This window comes from Rhinoderma darwinii, chromosome 3 (assembly GCF_050947455.1).
Source record: "Rhinoderma darwinii isolate aRhiDar2 chromosome 3, aRhiDar2.hap1, whole genome shotgun sequence".
In the NCBI taxonomy this organism is placed as follows: domain Eukaryota; kingdom Metazoa; phylum Chordata; class Amphibia; order Anura; family Rhinodermatidae; genus Rhinoderma; species Rhinoderma darwinii.
The window spans coordinates 206,585,667-206,613,240 of NC_134689.1; the positions used below are offsets into that span (position 1 = coordinate 206,585,667).

At 41.4% G+C, this 27,574-nt stretch overlaps 2 protein-coding genes across 3 annotated transcripts in view; one reads left to right on the forward strand and one right to left on the reverse strand.

Annotated features, from left to right (window-relative positions):
* The first annotated feature begins 1,811 nt into the window (after positions 1 to 1,811).
* On the forward strand, positions 1,812 to 26,720 carry EFCAB10 (EF-hand calcium binding domain 10). Its single transcript, XM_075857289.1, has 4 exons — positions 1,812 to 2,060; positions 4,105 to 4,269; positions 20,690 to 20,771; positions 24,966 to 26,720. Exons 1-4 carry the CDS (start codon positions 1,958 to 1,960, stop codon positions 25,006 to 25,008), a joined length of 393 nt encoding a protein of 130 aa, XP_075713404.1. The 5' UTR covers positions 1,812 to 1,957; the 3' UTR covers positions 25,009 to 26,720.
* Positions 22,664 to 27,574, reverse strand: part of RINT1 (RAD50 interactor 1) — a 28,274-nt gene continuing 23,363 nt past the window's right edge. For both annotated transcript variants that reach the window (XM_075857286.1, XM_075857287.1), the window contains one exon: positions 22,664 to 27,459. In XM_075857286.1, the coding sequence (XP_075713401.1) occupies positions 27,237 to 27,459 (223 nt within the window). In that variant the 3' untranslated portion in view covers positions 22,664 to 27,236. The remainder of the gene's footprint in view (positions 27,460 to 27,574) is intronic.

Here is a 27,574-nt window from a genome sequence, read left to right on the forward strand (position 1 = left end):
AAAAGAACGCAAAAAAATTTCGGCAAAATTCTCCCCCCCATAAAAAATGTAATAAACATTCATCTATAAGTCCTATGTACCCCAAAATAGTACTAATGAAAACTATACATTGGCCCGCAAAAATCAAGCCCACATACGGTCACATTGACGGAAAAATAAAAACAATTACGGCTCTTGGAACGCGGCGATGCAGAAACAAGTAATTTTTTTCTAAAAGGGTTTTTATTGTGCAAACGTAGGAAAACATATAAAACCTTTACATATTTGGTATCCCCGTAATCGTGCCGACCCATAGAATAAAGTTAACATGTTATTTACGCTGCATAGTAAACGGCGTAAATTTATAACGTGAAAATCCATTCTGGAATAGCTGCTTATTTTCAATTCTCTCCTAAAATAAAGTTAATAAAAGTTAATCAATATATTATAAGCACCTAAAAATGGTACAATTACAAAATACAACTCGTCCCACAAAAAACAAGCCCTTATACGGCTATGTCGACGTAATAAAAAAAAAAGTTACGACTCTTGGAATGCGACCGTGAAAAAACAAAAAATAATCCATGGTCATTAACGTGCAAAATGGCCTGGTCATTAAAGAGAATGTGTCGCTAGAAAATTATTATTATTTTTTTTAGTTAAACAATTAGTATATAAGTGATTAAACATTGTTCTAATTTTTTTAATTTTTTCACGAGTCAGGAAATATTATAAATTAGATTCTAATTTATAACATTTCCCAGTGCTGGTCACTAGAGGGAGCAATTCCCAAAATTGCAGCATTGGCATGTGACTAAGCAACCACATTGCTTTATGCTGCAAAATTTGAGAATACATACTCGCTCTAGTGAGCTCTCAGAATCCCCCCCTCCTTTATCCTGGCTAGTGCCGGGAGAAATGAGGGGATTGAACGGTCAAACCTCCTACACTGTCGCCATTTTTTGAGCTAACACACAGTGTAGTAGGTTAACATACAGTAGTAAACACACAGTAAAACACGTACATACACAGAAATAACTTGCCTACTCCTGCCGCCGCCGCTCCCTCCGGTCCGTCCGCTCCCTCCACTCCAAGTGCACAAGTCCGGAAGCCGCGACTGGAAGTAGTAATCTTACTGTCCGGCCGCCGCTTCCGGTCCACAAGAAAATGGCGCCGGACGTCGCTCGGCCAAAGACCTTCAATTTGGACTGTGTGGGAGCGGTGCATGCACCGTTCCCACACAGACGGCGTACAGCATAGTGGATGGAACGGGGCCCGTTCGCATTCACTATGGGGCTGTATGTGCCGTATTCCATGTCTGTATGTGTCGTTAATCGACACATACAGAGATGGGAAAAAAAATGGCAGCCCCCATAGAGAAGTAAAAGTGAAAAAATAAAAAAAAGTAAAACACAAACACACAAATAAATATTTTTTTTTTTAATAAAACACTAAAAGCAAATTGATATATAAAAAAAAATTTCCGCGACACTCGTCCTTTAAGGGGTTAATGTAATTTATCAATAAAATAAGTTCTTAGTTACTGAACCAGTAACAAATAAAAATACTTTCCCCTAAAATAAGAAACTGGACAAATAAGAAAACCACTTCAGTATCATATATGGGATGCAGTATACGGATGACTGAATTTGTGTTTGTATTGCCATACTGAAAAGAAATACACGAAGTTATGAAGGATGTTTTATTATTTGGGTAAAAGTAAATGTCATATTTCAATGCTATACATAATGACAATGAGAACGGTCCTCGTGTAAAACACTACGGGCTGGTATACGCTCCCTAACGAACGAACAGCAGGGAGATGAAGTAGAAAGAACGATCTACTCTGACAGGAAATGATGGCTGCCGCCCGCGTCATGCAGGGACCAGGATACGGATATACGTTTGAGGTGATATCTGTTTCCTGAGTCGCGCGGATTACGTATTCGGTGTCTTAGCAACAGGAGACGCTCAGAGTATGGCAGCTGAACGGGCGCAGGAGGCGGAGGACTACCTTCGAGAAAACAAGATAATGGAGTTGGTGAACAATCTAACAAGTCTCCTCCTGTACCACCGGCCTGGTAATGTCCCTTTCTGCTGTGAAGCACTTGTCCTTTCGCTTTGAGTCAGAGACTATTATGGAGCCGGCACATTCACTGTTGCTTTAAAAATTTGTTAAAAACGTACGAGGAATGAGAGGCGCCATTGTGAGTCGCAGAGGGTCTCCAGGGGTCGAGGGTTGATTGATCATTTACCACATAAATCATTACCGCGCTACTAATCTAGAGCAGCAGATGGTGCTATACACTAATTCATACGTTGTCATCTCTGGAAAGGCAATACTACATTAGGCCTGTAGATGGCGCACGGGAAAAAAACAGTTTTATGAGGTTTATTTGCACGTTAATGACCAAGGATTATTTTTTGTGTTTTCATGGTAGCATTCCAAGAGTCGTAACTTTTTTTTTATTCCGTTGACATAGCCATATAAGGGCTTGTTTTTTGCGGGACGAGTTGTATTTTGTAATTGTACCATTTTTAGATGCTTTTAATATATTGATTAACTTTTATTAACTTTATTTTAGGAGAGAATTGAAAATAAGCAGCTATTCCAGCATTGATTTTCACGTTATAAATTTACGCCGTTTACTATGCAGCGTAAATAACATGTTAACTTTATTCTATGGCTCGGCACGGTTACGGGGATACCAAATATGTAAAGGTTTTATATGTTTTCCTACGTTTGCACAATAAAAACCCTTTTAGAAAAAAATTACTTGTTTTTGCATCGCCGCGTTCCAAGAGCCGTAACGGTTTTATTTTTCCGTCTATGTGGCCGTACGTGGGCTTGATTTTTGCGGGACAATGTGTAGTTTTCATTAGTACTATTTTGGGGTACATAGGACTTAGATTAATTTTTATTTAATTTTTTATGGTGGGAATGGGAGAAAAGAGCGAATTATGCCGTTGTTTTTTTGGACGCCGTTCATCCAGCGGTTTAATTAATGTGTTAATTTTATTGTTCAAGTGGTTACGATCGCGGGGATACCATATATGTGTATGTGTGATTTTGTTTTGACACTTTTACTTCAAATAAAACTACTTTTTTTGCCCAAAAAGTGTTTTTTTTAATTTTCACTGTAATTTTTTTTTTTGTTTTTTCACCAACTTTATTTAACGGATTGACATTTTTTTTTTTAGTCCCACCATGGGACTTCACTATGCGATGTGCCGATCGCATATATAATGCTTTGGTATACTTCGTATACCAAAGCATTATTGCCTGTCAGTATAAAACAGAGGGAGCTCCCTCCCTCTGTCAAACACATTAGATGCCGCTGTCACTATTGACAGCGGCATTTAATGGGTTAAACTGCCGGAATCGGAGCGCGCTTCGATTCCCGCAGTTGCAGCAGGAGCCAGGCTGTGTATAACAGCCGTGCTCCTGCCGCTGATCGTGTGGGTACACTGGCAGTACCCACGCCATCACAGGACGGATATATCCCTCCTCCTGCGCGAACTAGCAGCTGCAGAGGACTGATATATCCGCCCTTCGGCGTTAAGAGGTTAAAAACGCAGATATCCAGTGATTTCAGCTTGTGCTATCAGTAATAGAATGAGAGCACCAAAATGAAGACTGAGATTGCAGAAGTTAGTAGAGCTGGGTGTAGTAGGCGGAGCAAGTGCACTGCTGCATGCACATTGCATGCTGGGACTAGAGCAGTGCATGCAGGGAGGAGAAACACAGGAAGAGAAGAGGAATGAACTTACTGAGCAAAACAAACCTCTCAAGGTAAACAATAGGGAGTAATGTTACTAAAACCATTTATTATCAAGAAAAAGCTAGACAGAGTGCACTAATATCTTAATAGAGGAACATTGCATTGATTTAAAAAATAAAAAAAAGGATTGGAAAACCCCTTTAATTCTGAATAACATGTATAACATTTTATGAATACAACAGATAAGAAAGTAAATTGCTCAAATGTGAAAAAGATCTCAGATATTTAGTATATACTAAGGCACTCGTTTATTGACATTGTAATATTCTAGAAATATTGACAAATGTCTACAATGATGAAATGTCAACATTTGTTTAACCATTTCAAAAATGTAATTTTACAGAGAGACCCAGAGAATTCCTTATAACACAGTTAGAACAATTGAAGCTTGCCAGGCTGGCAGATGTGGACTATCCATGCCTTTTTGATGAGTCTAATGTGGATGCCATCTTTGGAATTCTGGACCCTTCAGGCCAAGGCTTTGTAACAGGGACTCAGTACATTGAGGGTAAGACATCCGAGTGCATGTCTGGCTTTGAAAAGCTATTCATAAAATATTAAGGAATTGGTACAAATGTATTTATTTATTGTAATCAATCATGCACTGACAGAGAACTAGTTTCAGGTGACTTTTCAGAATAAGCTGCTTTGTGTGTGTACTGGGATAAGGCTATGTTCACATTTGCATTCAGGGTTTCGCTGTTGTAGTGGAGCCCCAGCTTTTTCAAGTTACCACTGACATTTACCCATACCTCCTCTTTTCCGAATTCAAAAGTTGGGGACATTTTAAGCCACGCCCCTAACCACGCCCAATATCCGGCATAAACACATCAAATCACGGCCAGATCCTTCTGCAAATAACAAGCGCACATTCTCACTGCGGATCTCTAGACTGTCTGGATATCACAGATATTATGGATCAGGTTATATCGTCTTTATGTTACTTTTCCTATCTTGGGTAGAACATTTGCTCATCACGGCAGCAGCTGCAGGACAAACCAAAAGGCTGAGAACAATGAAAGTCAAGAGGGAGACCCTGTGGTGGATGACTTTTCAATTGACAGGTAGCAGAGTTACATGATGGGGATTTTTTTTATTCCAGTTGTGTAACTCTGCTACCGGTCAGTGGAAACATCACCCACCAGAGCCCCCTTGTAGATCGCTCCACACACAGCCCCCCCTGTAGATGGCTCCACACACAGCCCCCCCTGTAGATGGCTCCACACACAGCCCCCCCTGTAGATGGCTCCACACACAGCCCCCCCTGTAGATGGCTCCACACACAGCCCCCCCTGTAGATGGCTCCACACACAGCCCCCCCTGTAGATGGCTCCACACACAGCCCCCCCTGTAGATGGCGCCACACAGAGCCCCCCTGTACATAGCTACACAGACCCCTGTAGGTAGCGCAACACAACCCCCTTATACTTTGTGCCACAATGCCACCAGAGCGGAGAGACGTAGAGGTAGCCGGCCCTACTGCTGCCACTCTCCACTCTGCTTTGACGTCACTCACCGTCAGAAGAAGGCAGGAGTCTTGCAGTGGCGTTCTCACTGGTGTCGATGCCGGCCCAGGAGTGAACCAGTCCAGTCACCTGACCGGTGAGTCCTGCCTTCTTTTGATCGCTGCTGCAGTCAGCAGCGATCAGCTGTTTTGATGCAGCGCCCAGCGTGACATTTTGCAGACCGCCCAGGACGGTGGGACAACGGTGAGAAACCGGGACTGACCCGCCGGACCGGGGACGGTTGGGAGGTATGATTTACCTCCCCTACTGCTATGGTACAACATGCCCAGCATGCCCTGTCTAAGCCTCTACTATAGGGCATGCTGGGAGTGATGGTACTCTGGATTTCTCAAAGAACCACTCAGCTTTCCCAAGTATTCACTCAGCTTTACCTTCCTAAGGGTATGTTCACACGCAGTGAGCAAAAACGTCTCAAAATACGGAGCTGTTTTCAAGGGAAAACAGCTCCTGATTTTCAGACTTTTTTAGGCAACTCGCTATTTTCGCGTTTTTCACGGCCGTTTTTGGAGCTTTTTTCAATAGTCTATGGAAAACGACTCCAAAAACGTCCCAAGAAGTGTCCTACGCGTAAAAAAACGCAGCTAAAAACGCTCCGTCGGAACAGAACGCAGTTTTCCCATTGAAATCAATGGGCAGCTGTTTGAAGGCGTTCTGCTTCCGATCTTTTGGGCGTTTACAGCCTGAAAAACGGCCGAAAATAGGCCGTGTGAACATACCCTTACTGCTGTGGAACAACAGAGTAAGTATCCAAGATAAATATTTCATCCACTTAGTTGAAAGTTAAAGAGGCTCTGTCACCACATTATAAGTGGCCTATATTGTACATGATGTGATTGGCGCTGTAATGTAGATTACAGCAGTGTTTTTTATTTAGAAAAACGATCATTTTTGACGAAGTTATGACCTATTTTAGATTTATGCTAAAGACTTTCTTAATAGACAACTGGGCGTGTTTTACTATATGGCCAAGTGGGCGTTGTGGAGAGAAGTGTATGACGCTCCATTCATTTACACACCATATAGTGATCTTACTAGATCACTATGTGCAGTCACATACACACACATTAACGTTACCGAAGTGTCCTGACAGTGAATAGACATCACTTCCAGCCAGGACGGGATGTCTATTCACAATCCTGACACTTTGGTAACGTTTGTCTGAGATTTACAGCACATCACATCGAGATCACGCTGGGTTATCATTTACAGCATAATCTCGCGAGATTACGCTTGAGGTGCTGTAAATCACACACAAACGTTAGCAGAGTGTCAGGATTCTGAATAGACATCACGTCCTGGCTGGAGGTAATGTCTATTAACTCTCAGGACACTTGAGTAACTTTAATGTGTGTGTATGTGGCTGCACATAGTGATCTAGTAAGATCACTATGTGCTGTGTAAATGAATGGAGAGAAGTGTATGACGCTGATTGGTCAGCGTCATACACTCCTCTTTACAACTATTAAACCAAAAAAGAGATCTTGATATCATCCAATTATTTTGTCAAAATATAATTAATTTTTATTTAGATATTTTACAATTTATTATACATCAATACAAAAATAACCCCCCTCCCAAGTATATACTATAGACATGTAAAAAATATATAAAAGAAAACCAGGTGACCTCAATTATGATGTCATAAATCATGAATGGTATAAACTCCTCATGAAAGTGTAATTACACCTCAGGTGAAGTGAATAACATGTATTCCCATAAAGCCCGATCAACATGGCCATATGATGACATAAATCATGAATAGTATAGACTTCTCATGAAGTCAATTACACCTCAGGTGAAGTGAATAACATATATTCTGACGAAGGTTGCGAAACGCGCGTCGAGGTGCTCGGTGTCCAGGTGCCCTATCATATATACATTATGTCCTCCTCAGGTATGCTCTACTTCTAACATTGGTTGGTCCTTTGCAATTACTATTGCTTATTGTAGTGCTATTTTCCTTGTATTGCCCTTAGCAGGATTACCAGCGTGGATATGCTATTTATATAAACCTATCGCACTGTGACTTCAATTGCCATGTTGATCGTGCTCTATGGGAATATATGTTATTCACTTCACCTGAGGTGTAATTGACTTCATGAGAAGTCTATACTATTCATGATTTATGTCATCATATGGCCATGTTGATCGGGCTTTATGGGAATACATGTTATTCACTTCACCTGAGGTGTAATTACACTTTCATGAGGAGTTTATACCATTCATGATTTATGACATCATAATTGAGGTCACCTGGTTTTCTTTTATATATTTTTTACATGTCTATAGTATATACTTGGGAGGGGGGTTATTTTTGTATTGATGTATAATAAATTTTAAAATATCTAAATAAAAATTAATTATATTTTGACAAAATAATTGGATGATATCAAGATCTCTTTTTTGGTTTAATATATGTGAATATTGTGGTATCTTGAGTATAATAAATTGGCAAGAAATATATTTATATAGGTGATAATACTCCTCTTTACAACGCCCACTTAGTCAAAAAGTAAAACACGCCCAGTTGGGCATTAAGAAAGTCATTAGCATAAAGCTAAAATAGGTCGTTACTCCGTCAAAAATGATAGTTTTTCTAAATAAAAAACACTGCTGTAATCTACATTACAGCGCCGATCACATTATGTAGGAGATAGGCCACTTATAATGTGGTGACAGAGCCTCTTTAAATCTTCTGCCTGATAAAGAACGCTAAAATTGTAGTTTTATTACAGATATATAAAAAATGGGCTAAGCTAGCCAAAGATTCTCTCCACAATAAGGTAACAGGCTAACCAGGCAAGGAAGGACCAGGATAGCGTATTAACAGGAGGTACCAGCAGATGGCTAGATAGCTACCTGCCCTGATGTAACCACTTCCCTATCATGAGTCAACAGAGCAAATAAACTGAACCCTGCCTGGACCAATATTAAGGGTCTAACATCCCCTCCATGCCTGGTTAGCGTGCTACCTTATTGTGGAGAGAATCTTTGGCTAGGTTAGCCCATTTTTTATATATCTTTAACCCCTTTAGGACGCAGCCTGTTTTGGCATTGTAGCACAGCCGATTTTTTTTTAAATCTGACATGTCCCTTTATGCGGTAATAACTTGGGAATGCTTTTACCAATACAAGCTATTTTGAGATTTTCTCATGACATATTGTACTTTATGTTAGTGGAAAAATTTGGTCGATTAAATTTAATATTTATTAGTGAAAAACACAAATTTAGGGAAAATTTGCAAAAATTTGCATTTTTCTAAATGTAAATGGATCTGCTTGTAAAACAGATAGTAATACCACACAAAATAGTCACTAGTTAACATTTCCCATATGTCTACTTTATGTTTGCATCGTTTTTTTGAACGTCCTTTTATTTTCAAGGTTTAGAACTTTAGCAGCGATTTCTCACATTTTCAAGAAAAATTCAAAAGGCTATTTTTACAGGTACCAGTTTAGTTCTGAAGTGGTTTTGAGGGCCTTATATATTAGAATCCCCCAAAAGTTTCTTAACCCTTTAGGTGTTTCACCGGAAACAAAGCAAAGTAGAGAGGATATTTACAAATTTATTTTTTTTTTCCCAAAATTCATTTGTAATACATTTTTTTTCTGTAAGACAGAAGGTTTTTACCAGAGAAACGCAATCATTATTTATTGCCCAGATTCTGCAGTTTTTAGAAATATCCCACATGTGGCCCTAGTGTGCTACTGGACTGAAACACGGGCCTCAGAAGCAAAGGAGCACCTAGTGGATTTTGGGGCCCCCTTTTTTTTAGATTATATTTTAGGCACTATGTCAGGTTTGAAGAGGTCTTGTAGTGCCAAAACAGAGGAAACTCCCAAAACGTGACCCCATTTGGAAAAACTACACCCCTCAATGAATTTATCTAGGGGTATAGTTAGCATTTTGACCCCACAGGTATTTTGCTATATTTATTGGAGTTAGTCTGTGAAAATGAAAATCTACTTTTTTTCTGAAAAAACATAGAAATTTGTAATATTTACAAGGAATAAAGAAGAAAATGCACCCCAACATTTGTAAAGCATCTTCTCCCGATTTATGTAAATACCCCATATGTGGTAATAAACTGATGTTTGGACACACAGCAGGGCTCAGAAGGGAAGGAGCGCCATTTGGATTTTGGAGCGCAGATTTTGCTGGATTGGTTTTCACAGCCATGTTTCGGTTGCAATGCAGTGGAGGGACCAAAACAATGGAAACACCCCCCCCCCCCCAAAGTGACCCCATCTGGGAAACTACACCCCTCAAGGAATTTTTTCTAGGGGCATAGTGAGCATTTTGACCCCACAGGTGTTTTGCAGAATTTAGTGGAATTAGGCTGTGAAAATGAATATCAACTTTTTTGTCCACTAAAATAATGGATTTTTTTAGTTTTCACAAGGGATAAAGGAGAAAAAGCTGCCCAAAATTTGTAACGCAATCTCTCCCGAGTATGACAATACCACACGTGTGGTAATAATTGTCTTTTTTATTACAAATTAATTAACCTTTGCAGGACTGATCCTTTTTTGCTTTTCCATTTTAGTTTTTCACTCCCCGCCTTCAAAATGCCATAACTTTTTTTTAAATTTTTCCATCAATAGAGCGGTGTGAGGGCTTCGTTTTTTGCGGGAAGAGTTGTAGTTTCTATTGACACGATTTAAAGTACCATATAATATCCTGGGAAACTGAAAAGAAAATTCTTTGCGGGGTGAAATTGGAAAAAACGTAGATTCCTCCATTGTTTTTTTGGGTTTCGTTTTTACCGCTCTCACCGTGCGGTAAAAAATACAACTTAATTTTATTCTGCGGGTCAATGCGATTACGGTGATACCAAATATATATATATTTTTTTTATTTTTTATATTTTACTGCTTTTCAAAAGAAAAAACTATTTGTTAAAAAAAATATATACGGTAGTTTTGTATCAACACATTCTGAGAGCCATAACTATTTTATTCTTTGGTCCATGGAGCGGTGTGAGGGCTTAGTTTTGATGGGACGAGGTGTCGTTTTTATTGGTATCATTTTTTGGTACATACAACTTTATGACATTTTTTATTAAATTTTATTTAGAGTTAAGGTGAAAAAAACCTGCGATTTTGGTGTTTTAAATGCTTTATTTCTTATGGCGTTCATTATGCGCTATAAATGACAGTTTTTCTTTATTTTGCAGGTCGGTACAAATACGGCGATACCATATGTATATAGTTTTTTTTATGTTTTGCAGCGTTTGCACAATAAAATCACTTGTTTCTAAAAGAATACATTTTTTGTGTCCCCATATTCTGAGAGCCGTAACTTTTTTTTTTTTTTTTTTTTTCAGTCAAAAAAAGCTGTGTAAGGGCTTGTTTTTTGCGGGACGAGTTGTAGTTTTTATTGGTACTACTTTGGGGTACATGCAACTTTTTGATCACTTTTTATTCTATATTTTGGGAGGGATGGTGACCAAAAAATAGTGATTCTGGCATTGTTTTTCGTCAATTTTTTTTTCAGTGTTCACCGTTCGGGAAAAATAATATAGTTTGGGTCGTTACGAATGCGCTGATACCAAATATGTGTACTGTTTTCTAACGGTTTTGTTTTTTTCGTATAATAAAAAACTTATTATAGGAAAAAAACAACAACTTATTTTTACACTTTTGTAAAACATTTTTAGCACTTGATCGCAGATAGCACTTGATAGTAGTGTAATGTATTTCAACCGTCAGTGTGACGTCACAGTCATTCTGACAGTAAGTCTACGAGGACCAGCTAGAGGCTGGTCCTCATAGGCTTCCATACATGGCAGACCCAGAGGCCGTTGTCTGGCCTCCGGATGCCATCACAACCATCGGCAATCCCCACAATTGCATGGGGGCTGCCCATATGCTACAAACCCCTAAATGCGGCGATCACAATCGATCGCTGCATTCAAGTGGTTAATTGCCGAAATCAGCTGCGATGAGCCGCTGATCGGCAACGGTGGAATGTCAGCTGTCGTGGACAGCTGACCTCCCGATGCACACTGTTACCGACACTGTCACCCACAGTGTGCATCGGGAACGACACAGTGACTTCCTGTCACTCTGACAGGAAGCCTATCAGGAGGCTGGTCGTGATAGGCTTCCGTACATGCCAGACACGGAGGCCATTGTTTGGCCTCCGGTCGCCATGCTAGCCATCGGCAAACATTGCGATTTCATTCTGAAGTCTGCCGATGTGCAAAAAAAAACCTAAAATGTGGTGATTGCAATCGATCGCCGCATTTAAGGAGTTATTTGCTGAAATCAGTGGCAACCGCTGATCGGCAACAGTGGAGTGTCAGCGTTCAGAGACAGCTGGCCTCCCAGTTCCCGGCGCATCGGGAACCGCGCAGTAACTGTACGTCCTTGTGCGCTAAGACACAGGATGTACAGTTGTGTCGTGGTGCGCCTAGCGGTTAATAAAACTACAGTTTTAGTGTTCTTTATCAGGCGTAATATTTAACTGTGTAACAACAGCTCCCAGTGTGCCCTGTGCTATAAGACATGCTGGAAGTGGTACTTCCACGGTTGCAGTTTAACCCCAGCTTTCTCAAAGAACCACCCCGCTCCCCCGGCGCTGCTGTTTTTCCCCCTCATAAGGCCAAATGCACACGATGCGTAATACGTGTGTGTTTTAGTGCGGCAAATCCGTAGTGCAATACAGTACCAGCAAAGTAAATGCGACTTTAAGAAATCGCATCTACACGTTTCGTTTAGATTTCTGCAGGTAAATTGACCTGCGATGCATATTTCAAAATCCGCAGCATGTCAATTTATCTTGCGTTTCCGCTTGCTTATTGTATCTGACTAGTTTATTACCAAAAAAACGCATCAAAATCCACAGTATAAAAACGCAAAGTAAACTTGTCACGTTCTATGCTGATCCTTCATATGTCTCGTTTATCACAAAAGAAGGTATGATTCGTTTTTATTTTTATTACTCGTATTCGAAAAAAAATTGTAGTTAGAAGGAAAAAGATAAAAAATATTTTTATAAATAAAAGCTAATAATGCAGGACTGCTTGTTTTATGTTGCCTGCAATAGTGAAAACATAAAAACAAGCAGTCCTGCATTATTAGCTTTTACATATAAAAATATTTTTTATCCTTCTTTTCCTTCTAACTACAAAAAAAGTTGAATATGAGTAATAAAAAGTAAAAACTAATCATACCTTCTTTCGTGATAAACGAGACATATGAAGGATCAGCATAGAATGTGACACAAGTTTACTTTGATTAAAAAATAGTACGATGTACAGTACTAACAGTACAAGAACAAACCAAGTAGATCCACCATAACAAGCATTGTTTTATTTATAAATACATGTGTTTTTACCTTTAGGCCTCATTCACACGACATGGTCCGAGTGTCGGCCGGGAAAATTGGCAGTTTTTGGCCGATTTTTCCCGGCCGGTTTGCATCCGTTCCGGGCCGTGTTGCAGTTTTTACCGGCCGATTTGGACCCGATTTGCATCTGTTTTTTTCCCTGTCCGTTTTAAAATCGGATGAATTTCATTTAAATTTGTTGCCACACACAGCCCTTTGTAGGTAATGCCACCCAGCCCCCTGCAGGTAATGCCACCCAGCCCCCTGCAGGTAATGCCACCCAGCCCCCTGCAGGTGATGCCACCCTGCCCCCTGTAGGTGATGCCACCCTGCCCCCTGTAGGTGATGCCTCCCGGCCCCCTGTAGGTGATGCCACCCGGCCCCCTGCAGGTGATGCCACCCTGCCCCCTGCAGGTGATGCCACCCTGCCCCCTGCAGGTGATGCCACCCTGCCCCCTGCAGGTGATGCCACCCTGCCCCCTGCAGGTGATGCCACCCTGCCCCCTGTAGGTGATGCCACCCTGCCCCCTGTAGGTTGCACCCATCCCCCCCCCCCTTCCAGGAGAAGTCACTAACTTCAATGTCCATATATGGACAGTGTAGTCACTGACTTCTCCTGGAGAGGAATTCCCTGCCACAGGTTGGGAATTCCGCTTCAGAAGTGAGTGACGTGTGTCCATATATGGACAGTGTAGTCACTCACTTCTCCTGTAGCGGCATCCCCGGCCATAGAGTCGGGGATTCCGCTGCAGAAGTGAGTGACTTTGCTGTGTCCATATATGGACAGTGTAGTCACTCACTTCTCCTGTAGCGGCATCCCCGGCCATAGAGTTGGGGATTCCGCTGCAGAAGTGAGTGACTTCGCTGTGTCCATATATGGACAGTGTAGTCACTCACTTCTCCTGTAGCGGAATCCCCAATCCGCGGCTGGGGATTGGGGATTGGGGATTCCGACTCCTACAGGGAGCAAAAAAAGACCCTCCTCCTCCTCACATGCACTCTGCACTGTGAGGAGGAGGAGGAGAGAGAGCGCGAGCGACAGTAGACCCGGCCATCACTCGGGACACATTCCGGTGATGGCCGTGTATTACCCGGCCCCATAGACTTCTATGGGGGCCGGGTACCCGGCCGAAAATAGGGCATGTCCCATTTTTTGACGGCCGGTTTTCCCGGCCCGTCAAAAAATCGGTCGTGTGAATAGCCCCATTAGGGGTCTATTGTTCCTAATGCAGCCGGGTGCCGGCCGATTTATGAACGGCCGGCACCCGGCCGGGAAACCCTGTCGTGTGAATTCCGCCTTATACCCATTTGTAATCTGAAATAAATATTGACCAAATGAAACTTTGGTAGACAATCCAACATAGTATAATAATAAATTATATCCAAAGAGTTGGAAATATTCCTATGACTAATTGTATATTAATGTGGATGACATGTATTGTTTTATATAAACTTGGTGTTAATTCTAAGCCATATGGAGGGTTTCATCCCCGCAACGGCTTTTTGGGATTTTAAACGTGAGAAATCAACAGCTCTGCACCGGTTATTTCCCTGCATATATTAGCACCCTACACGTGCAAACATTGTAACTGACCTGACAAAGGGACCAGTCCTGTCCAGAAACGCGTCGTCGTTCAAATAAAAGATTACCTTGATCATTCATCTGTGAACTCGTTCCTTGTCCTCCCGAGCCTGGCGCTGTTACCCGATGCTACACTGCTTTTTTTCTGTTGATTTATTCTCCATATGCTCCGCCCCTGGTACGAAGGAATCTACCACCGAGGGACTGCAGTGGGTGGCAGCCAGCAACCAACACCACTTCGCTCCACGTATAGCCTCGGAGGAACGCCGCTGATCCCTCACCTTATTCATCCCATTGTGCTCCTTAGATACTGCCACATCCCTTGTAGATAGTGCCACCCCCCCCCCCCCAGTAGATAGCTCCATTGGTGCTTCCTCTAGGAGTGGAATCCCCAGCCAGAGCATTGCCGACACTTTGGCTGGGGATTCCTCTGCTGGAGAAGCTCCTGACCGGAATGTGATATAAGGGGCAACTCCAGAGCAGGTGTCCCAGAGCAGAGCACTAGTATAGGCTCTGCTCCGGAACTGGGGAAGCCACTGACATCGGTGTCCATATATGGACATTGATGTCAGAGGATTGGCCAGAGCTGGAGTCCCGGAGTAGAGCCACTTCTAGCACCCTGCCTGGGATTCCAGCTCCTGACATCACTATCCATATGGACAGAGATGTCAGGGTCAACTCCAGAGCCGGATTCTCTCTCTTTCTCTCTCTCTCTTTCTCTCTCTCTCTTTCTCTCTCTCTTTCTCTCTCTCTTTCTCTCTCTCTTTCTCTCTCTCTCTCTCTCTCTTTCTCTTTCTCTTTCTCTCTCTCTCTCTTTCTCTTTCTCTCTCTCTCTCTCTCTTTTTCTCCCTCTTTTTCTCTCTTTTTCTTTTCTCTTTTTCACTCTTTTTCTTTTTCTCCCCCCGTGCGCAAAAACGCCACGTTTGTCTGAATCAGGCCTAACAATTCCCAATGTGCTAATTCCTCCAACCTTGCCAGTTCTGACACTTTGGCTTCCCAGTGAAACAGTTGTGGAGGATCCGTGGTACTCCATAAGACCGGTATTAGTAATTTAGCGGCTGTAAGTAGCAAGGTTGAAAGACAGTGCTTCTTAGGGGTAAAATCGGGAGTAGGTTTCCACAATAAAATTAACTCAGGGGTGAGATGTAGTTTCATAGAGCAGATGTGGTTAATTTTCTGCTCAATTTGTTGCCAAAAAGGCACAATAAGGGGACATTCCCACCAAATATGTAAATAAGTACCCCGTGAAGCATTACATCTCCAGCAGAGATCTGGGACTCCACTATCAATAGCATGCAATACCACAGGTGTCTTATACCACCTAGTTAAGAGTTTGTAGGAGCTTTCCTGTATTCGAGTGCACCTAGAAAACCCCATCGCATCTAATTTCGGGTTCTGTCAATGAGATGTGGAGGTCATCCGACCACTTTTCTATATAACCAGGCGTCGAGGGGCAGATCCGAGAGATTAAGTTATTATATGAAGTAGATAGCATTTTACGGGGAAGCTCAGGGTTCGAAAGCATCTTATCTAGCCAATTTTGAGTACAAGTCTGAGTGGGCAAAGAGCAATCAGAGCGGTACAACATTTCAGAAAGGTGTGCTTAAAGAGGAAATCTCAAGACCTCAACCCTAAGTTATCAAAGGCCCTGGAAACACTTCTCTGCGGGTTATCAATTATCAAGTGGGAGACTTTGATGTGATGCGGGATATCCCATGGTTCAGGAATAAGTGTAGAGTCCTGATGTACATAGCAAGGCACTAAACGCAAAGGCATATGTCGAGAAGGCATATTGAGCAGGTTCAATCTAGTGTGCATATCTAGCCACACCAGAATAGTACCCTTCAAAAGAACGCTAGAGAAGTGGTCAAGGTGTGAACTTTTAGCGAGACTCCACAGGGCCTTTTGTTCCCATCCAGGCATTAAAGTATTTTCTATCTCTGTATAAAGAGTAGTCTGCGAGGAATGATGCAACGAGACCCATCTGTTCAAGTGATTAGCAATGTAATACGTATGAATGTCAGATAATCCCATGCCTCCCATCTTAACAGAGTTGATCAATTGTACATGTCTATGTCTGGGTCTATTCTTGTTCGAAAAAATACGTCTCACTGACAGGAAGAACGATTTTGGTAGCCATATTGGTAGTGTCTGAAGCAAGTACAAGATTTTAGGTACTATAAAAGTCTTTAGGAAATTTTTCCGACCCATCCAAGACATAAACGGGAACTTCAAGGATTCTAATTGGCGTTTAATGGCCGCTACCAGGGGAACATAATTGAGTGTATACAATTGCGAAGGGCAAGTTGGGATAGTGATACCTAAGTATGAGGTGGACAGCCATCGAAATGGAGAATTACTTGCTACCAGAGGTACCAACTGTCTAGGCATCGAGACATTAAGAATCTCGGATTAAGAATCTCGGATATAATATAATTCATTTTAAAATTGGATATGGCACCAAATTCTGTAAAAGCTTGTGTTATGTTCCGAAGGGAGACAGACGGCTCAGTCACCATTAGCAACAGATCATCTGCGAAAGCCGCAGTTTTATGTGTGAATTGGCCTATTTTTAGCCCAGTTATACCATCATCTTGGCGGATCCTCTGAATCAAGGTCTCCATCACCATCACAAATAGCGAAGGAGATAGAGGGCATCCTTGCCTAGTACCATTTGAGATTCGAAAGGAATCCGACAATATGCCATTTACTCTAACTTTAGCGCTTGGATGATGATAAAGTGTCAATATGGCTTGTGTAAATTCCATAGGGATCCCAAATTTTGACAAGGTAGCAACCATATATTGCCAATTCACCCTGTCAAAGGCCTTCTCAGTATCTGTACTAAGAAGTACCAATGGGGTATGTGTTGAGCGAGCATGCTGAACTAACCGAACTACTCTTGTTGTGTTATCCTTACCCTGGCGACCTCCAACAAATCCTGTTTGTTCCGGGCCAATATGCTTAGGCAAAAGCTTGCCTAATGTGGATGTTAATGCCTTCGCCCACCACTTGTTATCTGTGTTTAGCAATGAAATAGGTCTATAGCTACTACAGAGCGCGGGATCTTTCCCTTCCTTCGGCAAAACGGTTATATGAGCTTCCAGGGATTGGCGAGTCAAATGAGCCCCCCCATCAGAGAATTACACAAGGACGTGAAATGGGGCAACAAAACACTGCTAAATGTCTTATAGTACTTTTCCCCGATAGTAAGACACCCCCGATTGTAAGACGTATCGGGGGTTTCAGGGGGGTCGGCTAATATAAGCCGTACCCCGAAAGTAAGACATATGTCTTACTTTCGGGGAAACACGGGGGTATTGCCGCCTCCTGCCCACTTCCGCGCCGCCCCCTCTCCATATGTCACCGCGCCGTCCCCTGCACTTGCTCCTGCTGCAACTGCCGGAATCGAAGCGCGCGCCGATTCCGGCAGTTTAACCCATTAAATACCGCTGTCAATAGCGACAGCGGCATTTAATGTGTTTGACAGAGGGGGGAGCTCCCTCTGTCACCCGATCGGCGCCCCCGCAAACAAATCGCAGGTCGCCGTCGGGTTTCCATGACAGCCGGGGGTCTAACAAAGACCCCCAGGTCTGCCTTCAGCATCTGCCTGTTAGGCGATGCCGGAGGCATGACCTAATAGGTTGCCTGTCAGTTTTACACTGACAGGCAATAATGCTTCGGTATACTAAGTATACCAAAGCATTATATATGCGATCGGCACATCGCATAGTGAAGTCCCCTGGTGGGACTAAAAAAAAAAAATGTAAAACAGTTAAATAAAGTTTGTGAAAAAAAAAAAAAAAAAAATTCGACAATTTTTTTACAATATAAGACATACCCCGAAAGTAAGACATAGTCGGGCTTTTGGGGATAAAAAGAAAGTAAGACACTGTCTTACTTTCGGGGAAACACGGTAGTACTGAATCGTGTAACCATCTGGGCCAGGACTTTTCCCCGAAGGGATGGTCTTAAGAATTTTATGAAGATCTTCCGTGGTAAAGGGTGCAGTAAGCGAGAATTGATCTTCCTGAGTAAGTTGAGGTAATTTAAAGAGGCTCTGTCACCAGATTTTGCAACCCCTATCTGCTATTGCAGCAGATAGGCGCTGCAATGTAGATTACAGTAACGTTTTTATTTTTAAAAAACGAGCATTTTTGGCCAAGTTATGACTATTTTTGTATTTATGCAAATGAGGCTTGCAAAAGTCCAAGTGGGTGTGTTTAAAAGTAAAAGTCCAAGTGGGCGTGTATTATGTGCGTACATCGGGGCGTTTTTAATACTTTTACTAGCTGGGCGCTCTGAAGAGAAGTAACATCCTCTTCTCTTCAGAACGCCCAGCTTCTGACAGTGCAGATCTGTGACGTCACTCACAGGTCCTGCATCGTGACGGCCACATCGGCACCAGAGGCTACAGTTGATTCTGCAGCAGCATCAGCGTTTGCAGGTAAGGTCCGTTTTATAGCTCCTCTAAACAGCAAAACTGTTTACAGTGGTGCTAACATAATTGCACAAGGGTTTTCAAGTGTTTTCTAATCATCCATTAGCCTTCTAACACAGTTAGCAAACACAATGTACCATTAGAACATTGGAGTGATGGTTGCTGGAAATGGGCCTCTATACACCTATGTAGATACTGCATTAAAAACCAGACATTTGCAGCTAGAATAGTCATTTAGCACATTAACAATGTATAGAATGTATTTCTGATTAATTTAATGTTCATTGAAAAAAACTGTGCTTTTCTTGCAAAAATAAGGAAATTTCGAAGTGACCCTAAACTTTTGAACGGTAGTGTATATAATAGTACATTTTCTCTGCAGTGTTTATAATGACATGAAAGACAAATTTAGTCCGCACTTCTTAACAAAGTGAAACAAATGGAGAGGTGCTAATCTGTTGGGACTACAATGCAAAATCAAACAAACCCTATAGATACAGCAGCACCCTGCAGACATTAAAATATACACGGACATGAACATATGGATTATTTTAATTGGCATTACTGCTATATTAAAGGCTATGTACACCTTTGACATCATCTTATTTTAAATAAAACTGTCCATCAGTGTGATTGGTGCAACTTCCTAAATACATTTTATTAAAAATGTTTTTACTTTTTGAGATACAGCTGCTTTGTATTCTGTATACAGAGCAGCTGTATCTTGCTGTGAATCCTGTATCCATCAGGTCTGCAGGACTGACGGGTTCAGTGACAGGGTACTGCGTGCCTCTGACATGCAGAATCAAGCTGCTATCGATCACAACTAAGCTCATAACTTAGATGTGATCGATTACAGGTGGATCCTGCGTGTCAGAGACACGCAGTACCCCATCACTGAACCAGTCAGTCCTGCAGACCTGACGGATTCAGGTCTTATCGAGCGATACACCTGCTCTGTATACAGAATACAAAGCAGCTGTATCTCAAAAGGTAGAAAATTAATTTTTAATAAAATGTGTTTTTGAAGTTGCATTAATCAGACTGACGGACAATCATATATATATATATATATATATATATATATATATATATATATATATATATATATATATATATATATACATAGCCTTCAACTATAAGGGTATGTGCACACAATATCGACAATTACGGCTGAAATTACAGAGCTGTTTTCCAGGGAAACCAGCCCCTGATTTTCAGACGTTTTTTGAGCAACTCGCGTTTTTCACGTCCGTTTTTGGAGCTGTTTTCATAGGAGTCTATAAGAAAACGTCCCAAGAAGTGTCCTGCACTTCTTTTGACGAGGCTGTAATTTTACACGCCGTATTTTGACAGGTCGTCGGCACAGTACATCGGCAAACCCATTGAAAGTAATGGGCAGATGTTTGCCGACGTATTGGAGCCGTTTTTTCAGACGTAATTCGAGGCGTAAAACGCCTCCATTATGTCTGAAAATAGGTCGTGTGAACCCAGCCTTAGTGTGAGATTCTTAGCACACATTTTGATCAAATAGTTCCCTCCATCTTTTTGTTTTTTTGGGTCCATTATGACGTCCTGTCACGTGTCTGCGTCAGTAAATTTTAGCTCACCATGGTGATGTGTCCACCGCTACCTGTCATGATTCTCTACTGCTGTCACATGTTGTGATGTTGTCATTCAAGGTACTAGAACAAGTGCCGGAGGTGGAACTAATGGTAGCGCTGGTCTTGTAGTCTGCTTAGCTGTGCGCTGCATCGCATCCTGGTAGTTATTTCTTCCTACTTTTAATGTGCGGAGCTAACCGGAAGCAATGAGGGATTTTTTTCTTAATAGTCTGCAGAATTGTAGCTATTCAAGAGAATGGGCTGCAATACATGCTGTAATTCAGGGTCAGTACAAGATAAATAGCAAAGCATTGAGAACTTTATACATACACAGCCCTATGTTTAAATGATTTACCTGTATCAATTGTTTCTTTATTGTATACAGCCAATTTAAATATACTTAAAAAGATTATTAAAAACATGCATTTTTTTTTCTGTGTAGCTGTAAAGACACTGGGTGTAGATGTTAGCAACTTACCTGCTCCTCCTGAGAAACTCACACGGGAAGTGTTCAAACATGATATGTAAGTATTATGCATATTTTATTGCGTTTAGAAAATATATATAATGCATAGTTAATATGGAACGATTTTCAAGTAGGAATGTGCCAGTAGTAAAGTCATCTGTCGGTTTAATAGTCAGGGTATGTTCACACTGCCTATTTTCGGCTGTTTTTCGGGCCGCAAATGGCCGAAAAATCTGAAGCAGAACGCCTCCAAACACCTGCCCATTGATTGCAATGGGAAAAACTGCGTTCTGTTCCGATGGGCCGTTTTTTTACGTGGCCGCGTAAAAAAAATGGCCACGAAAAAGAAGTGCAGGTCACTACTTGGGACGTTTTTAGAGCGGTTTTTCATAGACTAATGAAAACAGCTCCAAAAACGGCTGTGAAAACAGCCGCGAAAATCACGAGTGGCTTCAAAAACAGCTCCGTATTTTTAGAAGTTTGTTTACGTGTGAACATACCCTTATGGTCAGAAGAAGACATCCCTATACAAGACTTGTATGACTAGCGGAGCAGCTGCCAATAAGAACCATTCAGATCACTGCTCTCATATTCTCACCTGCACTGGGTATTGAAGTTTATTGGCTTGTCCACCTTTTGGGTGTGTTAACACGTCAGTCAATTTGTGAATTTTAAAAGAATCATGGAAAAAAAAAAAACAAGACTAGTATTTCACTGACATGTGAACACAACCTTTATCAACACCGTCTTTGAATTATGCGATCCTCCATGTGTTCAGGGGACAGTTGGCTCTACTGCTAAATGGAATGAAAGAATAGTCTATTTTGTGGTAATTGGTATTTTTCCAATTTGCACCGGTATGCAACTTTAACTTTTAACTTTTTTTTACACCGCTCCCGCCGTTATTTTAAAAAGTAGGTGGGGCCACCCACGGCCCAACAAATTGAATACAACAGAAATTACCGTTAATTAATGGAAATCTACGCCAGCTAATATCTGGTGTAGATTTCAATTTGGAGCCCACGGACAGCCAAAAAAATGCTAGTTAAGAGGCATGCCAATTTCTGTGATAAATTCTAATGAATTTGTCAGGCTGCGAATGGCCACGTCCCACCTGCTAACCCCACCCACACTTTTGAAAGTGGCAGAGGCAGCGTAAAATTTTTTAAAAAGGTGCAACATTTTTGCACAAAAACGGATTGCAAACTTTTCTATGCCAGAAAACTGGAGTAGAATGCTTGATACATTTTCTCCTTGTTTATTGCCTTTCATGATCGGTGTTTTGGGCCTTCATGATCGGAGCAAAATTTAATATTTTTGAATGCAGCATTCTAAAAGATGATTTATTTTTTTGCTTGCGGGAAACCTAGGCCTTTCTTATTATTTTAAATTAAGAGCCGATATAAATTGTCTTTTTTTTTTTAAAGGGAAAAATGGTCAGAAACCAGAAAGAATAAAGTTTTTCCTTATTTTTTCACGCTGTTTTAAGGGAGTTTGTTCAATTAATATGTATCCCAAAAATGAATCTCCTAATTCTCCTGCACATGGCTGTCATATATTTTTACTTTGTGTAACGTATAACATCACTATAGCACGGACAACAGTCGTGCAGCATATCTTACCCCAGTGCTGGATTCTCCGCTACACTACCCATTACTGCTGTATAGTCGCATCTATGCCGCTGCTTCTTCAAATACTTTTGTCCATATAGTGTATGCAGGACACCTACATATTCCACCTACAGGAGCTTTTATGACATCTCATTCTAAATCCATAGACCGAGGCAGTCATGCTGGAACAGAATAGTGCATTCCCCAAACTGTTCTCCCAACGTTGGAAGCATACAATTGTCCAAAACGTCTTTCTGAAAACTACAGCTCGCCCTGCAAAATTTAAAACCGAACACCGCTAAATTGATGGAAAAATTAAAAAGTTATGGCTCTCACAATATAGCGACACAAAATATTTTTTTTATTTAGCAAAGTCTTTTTTAAAGTGGTCAAACATAAAACAAAACATATACATTTGGTATCTCAATAATCGTATCAACCTGTAGAATAATGTGAATATGTAGTTTTTACTGCCTGATGGACGCCATTAAAAAAAAATTGCATAATCGCTGTTTTTTGCCTATTTTACCCCACAAATATTTTTTTCTGCTTCCCAGTACATTATGCGGTACAATAAATGGTGCCATGAAAAACTACAACTTGTCCCACAAAAAACAAACGCTCATATGGCGATACCGACGGAAAATAAAGAAATTATTGCTTTTGGAAGGTGGGGAGGAAAAAACAAGTGGAAATCCGAGGGAAGGGGTTAATAAGCAAATGGTGCAATAAATAAACACACTGCATATATTCCTCCTCAAGTAACTCTTTCATGGCCAGGGGTCATTGATGACCTTGTGTCCAGGTTAAATTTTCAATTTTGGATACGCACTTCTTTAAACTATATTTTTGGAACTCCTTTGAATATCCCAACAATTTCCGCTTTGTTTTTCACAAGACTTATGAGGCTTTAATTTTCTAGATTTGTTTAATTCCATGTTTTTAATTTTTATTATGAGCAGACAAATAACAAAAAATGTGAAAGAACACTTTAGTATTTTTTTAAAAATATTTGTTATATAGGGATATTATATATTACACACTGTACAACTCTGTAACAATTCATCGTCTTCTCTCCGTTACCCTGGAGATTGAAGAGGGCTATAAGGCTATAGTCACACGACACGAAAAAAGGGCGGATAACAACGGATCAACTGTCAGTTTTTCATGGCTGTCTTGGATCAATGTGTCTCAAAATTTGAATCCATTTCCTGGCCGTTTGACCGTTTTTCACCGCCATTTGCCATCCGTTTTTCATGAACGGTAAAAAAAAAAGGATGGATGCATTTTATTAGTTAGGTGTTTTTTGTTTTTTTTTTTGTCCCAGCCACCTGAAAACACCACAGTGCCCATGTAGATAGTGCCAGTGCCCACTGCAAATAGTGCCCATGTATATAGAACCAGTGCCCCCTCTAGGTAGTGCCCATATAATGCCACACCCCCTGTAGATAGCTCAATCCCCCCCTGTAGATAGCACCACTGTAGCTCCCTGTGGCCGTGTGACATCAGGGGCTAACTCTAAAAGCAGAATCCCCTGCCTGAGCGTCGGCAACGCTGTGGCCGGGGATTCTGCTCCAGGAGTAGCCCCTGACATCACTGTCCATATATGTCCAAAGAGCATATGTGCAGCACAGTAGAACAAAACCTCCATGGTAACTGGGTGCAGGCCTCCAGGGATCAGACTTGTAAATCCCAAATTGTAGACAAAAAAGAGAGAGGTGCAGCCTTTAACCACAAAGGCTGCATTGAGCAGCTGAAACGTTACATCCTATTCCACTGATGGGTGAATAAATGTATCCTTTTTTGATACTATCCCTGGAATGCTGCCTCTTTTACTGTCCATGTATGGATAGTGACGCCAGGGACTTCTCTAGTAGCAGAATCCAATGTCGCAATGTCGGCCGGGGATTCCTCTCCTAGAGAGCCCTGCAGTCACTGTCTATATATAGATAGTGACGCCAGGGGCTGCTCCAGTAGCGGAAACCCCGGTCAGAATGTCGGCCGGAGATTCCGCTCCTTGAGAGCCCCTGACTGTGGACAGTGACGTCAGGGGCCCTCTCTAGAAGCGGAATCCCCGGCAAAGAGCGATCTGACACCGTAGATAGCGCCACCTAAACTCCTACTAGGAGTGCAATCTACAGGGGAAAGGGTTGCCATCTACAGGGGGGGAGGGGGGGTGTTGCGACGTCAGGGCCTCCCTCTAGTGGGGGAATCCGCGGCTAGAGCACTGGCTGCAGATTCTGCTCCTAGAGGGAGCTTAGGTGGTACTATCTACAGGGGGTTTTGTGTGGTGCTATCTATAGGGGGGGGGGGGGGGGTGGTGTACACTATGGGGCTCTTAAAGCCCCTGCAGACATGAGGGCGCAGCACTGCTCACACTGAAGCAGCACTGCACTCATTAAACCCCATTCCAGTCTGCCAACGTTTATACATGTGACAACTGCACGGGGCATCGGCAGTTAGACCGTATATTGCCGTATGGCAGTCGTGACGGGGTTAAGTATTATTAGTGCCCACAACATGGCAGCCTCCTTTGTATGTAGGGAATAGCCTTTTACAGAGTTGTATGGACTTGCACTTACACAGATTTTAAATTGAATTTGCTATCAGAACTTTTACTAACAGACTTATCTTTCCAACAGGAGAATGCATCTGAAAAAATCTTCTGCAACATTCAAGACCTAGCTCCTTTAATGTTGATTATTGCGGGACTTGCATTTTAGATTTAATAAAATTACTTTTACTGGTAGATATTATCCCAGGTTGAATGATGAAAAGTAAAATGCATTTGAATATAAATATAAAAGCAGGTCTGCAACCGAATACTACAGGGACATGTTTGCTGTACTATTAGTCCAAATGGCACAATAAAAACAGTCCCCTGAATTCATGGGGGTAGCGCTTCCCCCAAGCCTTTCACCAGTGACTGACAGGTCACTGTGTATACATGCAGATACATCAGCAGCTATCAGTGATCACAATGATCCAACAAATAGGTGAAAAAGCCTGATAGGTAATGTATTAGAAAGGTAAACTGTTAAACAAAAAATTGTTCAGATTTAAAAACAATGTGATAATTATTTCTGCTTGATTAACTTTTAAAAAAGAGAAAAATAATTAAACATATTTTTCAATCAATGAACACATTCTTAAAAAAGGGTTGTACCAGAATCGACAATTGTCAACAATCCACAGAATAGGCGCTAATTGATCGCTGGGACCCCCACCAATCTTGATAACGGAGATTCCGAACCCCCAGTTCCTCCTTACTGCTCGACCGCAGTAACATTCAATGGAGCAGCGGTTGAACAGGCACACTGCCGCTTAATTTAAAGTCTATGGGAATTATGGAAACAGCCGAGTGCTTGACCGCTGCTTCATTCAGGCTACGCCTTACTGTGGAGGATTAGGATCCCCGTTCTCACGATCGCTGGAGGTCCCTAACAATTATCACCTATCGTGTGGATCGGTGATAATTGTTGATTCTGGAACAACTCCTTCAATGTACAGCGCTGTGAAAAAGTAATTGCCCCCTTACCAATTTCATCTATTTTTGCATATTTTTCACACTTGAATATTTTTGATCAAACAGTCTATTATTAAAAAGTAAAAAATAACAAGCAAAAAAACCGCTGTTTATAAATGATGGTATCATTTATTGAAGACATGACGCTGTTCAGCCCTGTGATAAAGTAACTGCCCCCTTAGCTACTAAATCAACCAATTCACAGTTCAATTGACATTTGGGTTCAATTTTACTATCCACACCCAAGCATGATCACTGCCAGACCTGTTGAATGTAAACACTTAAATAGAACCTGTCTAGCAATGTGATGCAGGCTAGAAGGTCTCAAAATCAGCACATGATGCCACACGTTCTAAAGAGATTCAAATACAGATGCGAAACATAGTAAGGCCTCGTGATATACGGATCGTATGTCGGCAGTATTTGCTGGACCGAACACAGCGCAGGGAGGAACGGTCCTAGCATCATAGTTCTGTACGACGCTAGGAGTCCCTGCCTCACAACTGTCCCGTACTGTAATCATGTTTTCAGTACGGGACAGTTGTCCTGCAGAGAGGCAGGGACTCCTAGCGTCGTACATAACTATGATGCTAGGAGCCCGACTCCCTGCGCTGTGTTCGGTCTGGCAAATACTGCCGACGTATGTTCGTTCTTATATATTTTTTTTCTCTGAAGGAATGTAAGAGGTTGGTTGATCAATGGGATATTCGACTAGTAGTCATTTAAAATGTCACTATGCAAGCAGAACTGAAAACCGATTGCTTGGGATTTCTAAAATTTCAGAATTTGTGACCGGCTTTATAGATGTGTAATGTCAACCTTAGAAATAGTGGAATACAATGAAAACATCAATACAGGATGTTTGCTATTGTTTTGGTTGCCTGTGAGTTCCTGTAAAATAGTAGCACAACCACCTTGTGACCATCCGGTCGATTCTACCGTGACATGCAGGTAAATATTCACAAGAATATTACATTATTGGAAAATCAACCAGTTACTCAAATGAGGAAAGCTTATGTATCAGAATAGTCCATCCTCCCGGTCTCTTTAGTTACAACTTACAATGTGGATGCATATTCTTAGATTCATATTTTATATTAAAGTTATTAATTACAATTGTTGAAGATAATTATGCAACACTAAACTTTGCTTTTATGGGGGGAAAAAAAACAAAAAACTTACATTAGTGCATATATATATGATCTTGCAAGTGATACCTTTTGTTGGAAAATGTAAAACATGCCTTGGTAAATGAGCCAACTGTGACATTTAACTATCATTTTACCCATTTATAATACATATATACAAGAGGGCCAGACACAAACACAACGAATACAGAAGAGTTGGACTGATGCTCCAAAAGATACCAATATGGATGGAGAAATAATTACTTTCCAGTATTTGGCCAGTTTGTTCGTAAGCTGAAAAGAATTTCCACATCCTGCGGTGCCAGCTTATAGACGCCAAGTTCATTTAGTGCCGCTGTAGCAGAGGGTACTTTGTCATTGGTAGAGGTTTTATCTAAGAACAATGCTGCAGACTGTAATACATCCTTCAGGAGCAGCGCAGACCCCACGCTAAGATTCAGAATGATGCAGGCTTCTTTTACACTGAAATCAGAAGATACATCATAGGTTAATATAGACTTGTATATAATCAAGAAGATTTTTTTTTTTTAAATTTAAACTCCTCTTGGTGTGCGAGCTTTAGATAGTCAGGTTTGTA

Coding starts and splice junctions, on each gene's coding strand:
- EFCAB10 (XM_075857289.1), top strand. CDS start 1,958: ATGGCAGCTGAACGGGCGCAGGAGGCGGAGGACTACCTTCGAGAAAAC. Junction 2,061..4,104: donor CCTCCTGTACCACCGGCCTG/GTAATGTCCCTT, acceptor GTAATTTTACAG/AGAGACCCAGAGAATTCCTT. Junction 20,772..24,965: donor GAAGTGTTCAAACATGATAT/GTAAGTATTATG, acceptor TCTTTCCAACAG/GAGAATGCATCTGAAAAAAT.